This window comes from Clarias gariepinus, chromosome 11 (genome assembly GCF_024256425.1).
Source record: "Clarias gariepinus isolate MV-2021 ecotype Netherlands chromosome 11, CGAR_prim_01v2, whole genome shotgun sequence".
In the NCBI taxonomy this organism is placed as follows: Eukaryota; Metazoa; Chordata; class Actinopteri; order Siluriformes; family Clariidae; genus Clarias; species Clarias gariepinus.
This window is the reverse complement of record NC_071110.1, coordinates 31,680,824-31,686,939: the sequence shown is the minus strand read 5'-3', so window position 1 is coordinate 31,686,939 and position 6,116 is coordinate 31,680,824. Positions and strand designations below refer to the sequence as shown.

At 47.0% G+C, this 6,116-nt stretch overlaps 1 protein-coding gene across 2 annotated transcripts in view; it reads right to left on the bottom strand.

The window, feature by feature from the left end:
- Positions 1-1,235: 1,235 nt before the first annotated feature.
- The window catches only part of sik3 (SIK family kinase 3), a 30,516-nt gene continuing 25,635 nt past the window's right edge, over positions 1,236-6,116 (bottom strand). Inside the window, exons 16-25 of one of the 2 annotated variants that reach the window (XM_053507180.1) lie at positions 5,909-6,028; positions 5,756-5,814; positions 5,566-5,675; positions 5,215-5,485; positions 4,172-4,583; positions 3,822-4,050; positions 3,605-3,705; positions 2,267-2,393; positions 2,046-2,177; positions 1,236-1,939 (exon numbers count right to left, since the gene is read on the bottom strand). In XM_053507180.1, the coding sequence (XP_053363155.1) occupies positions 2,053-2,177; positions 2,267-2,393; positions 3,605-3,705; positions 3,822-4,050; positions 4,172-4,583; positions 5,215-5,485; positions 5,566-5,675; positions 5,756-5,814; positions 5,909-6,028 (1,554 nt within the window). In that variant the 3' untranslated portion in view covers positions 1,236-1,939; positions 2,046-2,052. The remainder of the gene's footprint in view (positions 1,940-2,045; positions 2,178-2,266; positions 2,394-3,604; positions 3,706-3,821; positions 4,051-4,171; positions 4,584-5,214; positions 5,486-5,565; positions 5,676-5,755; positions 5,815-5,908; positions 6,029-6,116) is intronic. The other variant, XM_053507179.1, reaches the window with a different exon arrangement.

The following is a 6,116-nucleotide window of genomic DNA, read 5'->3' as shown; positions in this document are numbered from 1 at the left end:
TGTTGCACTTTAGTATTTTTTGTACTCAAAACAAAAACGAAACAACAACAAAAAAATAAAAAAATAAAAGAACAAAAAAAAATGAAATGACTGGGAGGAAGAAAGGGAGCGGGAACAGAGAAGACACCATGAAGACGCTACCTTCATCCACGACAACCCAGCATGCACCTGGGGCAAGGACGCAAGGCAAGGGGCGCAAAATACATGACAAACATGGACACTCTCTCTCTCACACACACACACGTTGTTTCCATTCACAAAAGATTGGTTTCCCAAATCTCTAATCTAGCGCACTTGTGCACTTTCATCCTGTTAGTAGCCGAGTGCTGAATTCTCGACTAACTCGTGAACGTTGACCGACGACGCCTGCTAGTGAAACTTCAGTCGAGTCCGCTCATTAAGAACCTAGCGTGCACTTCAAACCTAGCGTACTTGAAATACTTCGCTATCGGACTTAGCAAGCTGCATCTTTGGACAAATATCGTTGAGGTCGGATGCGAACCTCAAGCCGTGTGTGCGCGCGTGTGTGAGAGAGAGAGACAGATGGACAAATGAAAAGGAGTGAGACTGAATGCTGACGTGTGGTGATATGTATGAGCTAGCATCTCTCACTCACTCACACAGAAACGTCGGCCGTGACAGCGCGGCACAGCGAATAAAACGATAAAAAGCAGCAAAAGAAATATTTAAAAACATGACAAATAAAAAATAATTACACTCTCCTCGGCCTGTGGGATAAACGAGCGTCTCTCTCTTTATAGGGAGGGGAAAAAAAATACATACAAATAAAGAAATACGTCAAACCGTACACGTGTACATGAAACACGGAAAGCTGAAATACAGGAGGGTTGGAGATCTATACACGGCGTCACTGTACAGGAAGAGGAAATGACGGGGAGCAGCGCTGAGAGAGAGAGAGAGAGAGAGAGAGAGGTGTGGAATGAATGGAATGAGGGAGGGAGTGAAAAGTAAGAGGGAGAAGTCAAGAAAATAAAGCTCGCTTTTAAACTGAAAGTGCAGGATCGTGTTTTTTTTTTTTTTTTCTGTTTGCAACACCGATTTTTTTTTTACTCTCTTTTAATAATAATATTAATAATTGTCATTATAATATTATAACCATAAAACTTCTTTTACAGAAAACAATAACAATAATAATTAATAATAAAAATAATAATGATCATAATTCCTACGTGAACATTAGGCGTAAAAATGCGTTTTTAAAAAAAAAAAGAAAAAAAAGAGGAAGAAAGACGAGAGAGAGAGAGAGAAAGAAGGAGACGGACGAAACAAAACGAAATGAGAGCTGGTTGTCCTGTGCCATGGCGAAGGTCTCCGGGGCCCGTCCACCCCCGGCAGCGTGTCAGAGTGGACCGCGCGGCGCCGGGCTGCTAATCAGAGCCGCTCCGGGAATGATCCGTTGTAGCGCTGCGGATTGGGGGGAGGGGTTACGAAACGCCACCGCTACTCCGCTTCCAAGAAAATTAAAAGAACAAAATAAAAATAAAATAAAAACACACCAAGGACAGGCTTTTTGTGAAATACTTTGGGTTTGTGGCTTTGTGTGTGTGTTTGTGTGTGTGTGGTGATATTTATACAGATGTGTCTACGTAGGACTGTGTGCAGACGCCTCGCTACGGCGATGTCGGACGAGACAGAAGAAGGGGCGGGCCCGAAGGAGGAGGAGGAGGTGGTGGTGGAGGAGGACGGTTGAGAGGGGGCGGAGTCAGAGGGAGAGGAAGTCACCCGGTTCGTCCAATCCAAAAAGTGGGAAGAGCGAGACGATGAGCGAGCCTCTTCTTGGAGGGTGCGCACATGCACGCACATACACATGCGCATACACACACGCACGAACGAACGCGCAGACACACACGATGGAGGTTTGGCATGATGCAGCTGAACACAGGAGACGGATGTGGAGCTTTATACACACTACACACACCTGTGGAGAAGAAGAGAGAGAGAGAGAAAGAGGGATTCATATATACATTAACATACAGGAAGTTCAGAACTCTATCACACACACACACACACACACACATTATTACCGGTGTGTTAGACGCCGGCCTGCTCCATGCTGAAGGTCTGAAGGTCTTGGGGTTTGTAAGTGAGCAGCATGTCGCTGGTGCAGGAGGAGGGGTAACACGCAGCCGAGTGCAGATCGTCCTCCACGTTACACACTGCACACATCAACACACACTTTAACATAACATGTAGTCCACAGCTTTAGTGTGTGTGTGTGTATAAGTGAAGGAACAAGCGACTGAACCTGACTCCTCCCTCTGGTGCAGCTGCTGGCTTCCGACCAGAGTCGTCTGGCTGAGGATGTCAGACATGCGGGCGGAGCTTAGCGCCTTCCCGGCCAATAGGCTCATTCCAGACATTTCTGCCTGATCCTGTAAAGGGGGGCGGAGAGGGGTCAAAGGTCAAAGACACATGTGCACTCGATCACAGCGCGCAGTTTGCATCTCATTTGCTTTTGTAATACAGTCGACGCGGTTCAGAGTTCGCTGCCACAGTTTGAGAGTGAAGTCAGGGATTTCTCCTTAGATCCTGACTAATAATTGTTCACGGAAACATGCGTCATGCGTCATGCATTTTAACGATCTAACGAACTATTAAAAACGATACAATTTACTCGTTTTGTAACACACTCAACCGCTCAAAAGTTTGGGATCACGTTCTAACTTCATGGTTGTTCCTAATGTTTATTCCTTTCTACACTGTTAAGCAACGCCGAAGGTGTTTATCCAAAATCCACTATAATCTCCTTTGAACAGTTGATATTGAGATGTTTATCTGCTCCTTCTGCTCTATAAAGCTTCATAACGGCTCCAATCTGAGGTTCTGGTTGTTAATTAGTGATTTCTGAGGCTGGTGACTCTAAGACCTTGTGCACACGGGCGTTAAGTTTTTGGATAAATAAACGTGCTCTGAACGTCCTAGACGTTTATGTTGTGTTTTGTAGCGGCGCTTGATTGACTTCTACACCGGCGTTGGTTTGTCTCTGTCTACCGTCAGCCTGCAGCCCAAATTGTAGTTTGTGTGTTAACCTGTGGGGGCAGTGTGTCGGGAACTGGATATGAAAACTCGCCGCTACCGGGTTCACTCTCTGACTGCACAACGTCGGATTAAAGGAAGTTTTTTGTGGTATATGAAAAAAGACGAAAATTTTCGCGCAAGTTTTTCAACAATTATTTTGTTTAATTTTGCCCTTTTCTGCATTTCCCTATGTATAGCATGTAGAATCATGGGATATATCCAGTCCTCCGAAGCATAAAATGAGCGCGAAGAAAATGAATTAGAAGCGGTTTCCTTGCGTTCGTTGGGTTTTGAACGCCAAGAAAAAGCTGCATGCAATGTTTTTTTTAATGCCGTATAAACACGCAGCCGGACAAACACACGTCACCAAAGCCGGTGTGAACACTCTCATTGACTCCTATGTGTAGAAAACACTCGCCGCTTGATCCACGCTCACTGGACGCTACTAACGCAAAAAAACTATTAAAATTTGCAGGTGCTCCAGGAACAAAATCCCCGTAGATTTCGGGGGTCGACTGTAAGTACAATATCACCAAACGTGAGACGCTGAACAGAGTGGACGTACGAAGGCGTCATCCGTAGTCTGGATGGTGTGATGGCGCTGGAGCGAGGCCCGGGGTCGATACGCGTCTCCCTGACCAGGACGAGGGTCGGCCTCCATCGCCACTGCAGTGAGAGAGAGAAAGAGATAAAGTCGTATTTATAAAACAATATTCAATGCGTGACGCCCCCTTATGGAGAAATTAAATAGCGCAACACTGTATATGTGAGCGCTCGCTCACCTCTGGACGGCGTCGTCGTGGCGACCTCGGCCAGCAGGCCATCGTGGTAGGCGGTGGCGACGTCGTCTTCCTCCATGCTTTCCGAGTGAGCAAGAGGCGGAGCTTGGCACTCTGAGGGCAGAGTCCGAATCTGCAGCAGGTGGTGGTGATGGTAGTGTGTTTGGGGCGGAGCCTGTGGCGCGGACGGAGGCTGGGTCGGCTCCAGCATCAGAAGATTGTCGCTATAGTCCTGCGTGTCCAAACATAAACAGCATTTAAATTCAAACTCTTATTTCCAGCTGATATTGTTCATTTTAATCAATAATAATAATAATTATAAAATATAAAAACGCAGTGAGCATGGCGTGTACCTGATTGAGCAGCAGACTGTCGGTGTACTCCGGTGGCGGTGGAGGATTGTTGTTGTTGTTAGTGGGCATGGCTGGCCGTGAGCGTTTGAGCAGGTTGGCGAGGTCGTGCGGCGTGAGGCGTGGGTCCGCGTGGCCCGTTAGCGAGTGCCGCGGCGAGAGCAGGCCCTGCAGTACGGGTGTGACGTGGTGGTGCTGCTGTTGCTGATGTGCCACGCGGTACTCCAGAGGCGTCGGAGACAGCAGCGCCTGCTGCAGGGCTGACGGGCTGCCGTAACCGGGGTAACCGTCCAAGCCGGGCACTTTGAGGGACGCCGCCTGGGCGTAGGGGTTGTAGGTGCCTGCGCCTACATGGACGCTGAACTGGGCGTGCTCGTACGCCGATGTGGAGCAGTGGAAACGACCCAGACTGCGGCTGCGAGGGGAACAGAACAGGACAGGGAACTGGATCAGACATCATTCTAAACGTTCAGTTGTTTGTGCAAATTTTAATTTCTACGATTTCTATATGAAATCTAACAAAGGCTACGTCCCAAATCGCACTTTTTCAAAACACAGGTCTCTAAAGATTTTGGGAAACAGCTAAATTTGTTTATATTTAAGGAAGAAAACTAAAATCACACAACAGTTCTACATGGACATGGACTAATATCTGCAGTGTTAACTCTCACTGTACCTCCGACATTGAATCCATAACGTCCAAAACACGGCGCAGATATTTAAAAAGTCGCCTAGGAGGAATCTTTGGGTGAAAAAATACTAACCAGGTGGAATAAAATAATAATTTTTTTTTTTTTTTTAAACACTAAAAAGACAAAAAATTTTACAAAAAATTATAAAATAGAAATTTATTAAAAACACGGCAACACAATATTTAAAAAATAGTAAACACTGAACCAATGGTGTGTTGTGTTACCTGTATCTAAAGACTCTTTTGAATAAACAATAAACAAAGAAGAGCTTATAAAGCAGATGAGAAAATAAATTTTAAAAAAAGTCCCAGAATTCCAAGCCCGAGCACAGGCGTCCATGGTCCGCGTTAGCACCTGTGTGTTTCTGCGTTGTCTGCGCTCAGTTGCTTCCCCAGGACTCGATGGCACGGTGTTGTTAGGAAACTCTGCCTCTGGGCTCCGCCTCCGAGCTCGACCTCCTGGACCTGGATGGTCACCGGCTGCTGCTGCTGGGCTAATGCGTGGGCGGGGCCAGGGGGCTGAGGAGGCGGCGGCTGACTGGCCATGGTCATGCAGGGCAGGGCGGAAGGGGGCGGGCTGCCGCCGGATGATTGGTACAAATCAGGGGTGTGCTGGAAGGGTCCACCTGGGGGCAAAGAAAAAAAAACATTAATTTCTTGATCAGAGTGGAATAAAACGAAGGAGATTCTGAGAGACGTGTACTACCGTGTGCCGGCATCATCCCTTGGCTTCCTGGTGGTGGACTCTGATTGGCTGGATTGAAGAGGTGGTTGCTGGGATGCGTAGGCGGCGGGCTCGAGGGCTGAATACGCAACCTGAGAGAGAGACGTACACAAAGCACTGGATATATGTTCTGCTTGAAGATCAACACAAACCCTGTGTGTGCGTTTTGTACCTTTGTAGCTGGTGGGTAAGAAGACTGGGCTGGTTTTCTCCGTGTCCCAAAGAAAGGGCCTACAAAAAAACAACCAGAGGGAATATATATAATATTATATTCATATGTACGAATTAGTATATAGACAGGGTGTGTGTGTGTGTGTTCATGTACCTGTATTTGCTGGTGTAGGATCTGTTGTTCTTGCTGGTAGAGGACGTGCTGTTGCTGTGTGTGCTCCAGTAGTTTCTCATCTTGTGGGGCAGCGTACATCTTCTGCAGCTGCTCACACTCCTAACACACACACACACAGGATTGAGGTTGTAGAGGGGAGCAGTTGCACTCATCAGTCCAGACACGTCAAACAACACAACAAGTGAAG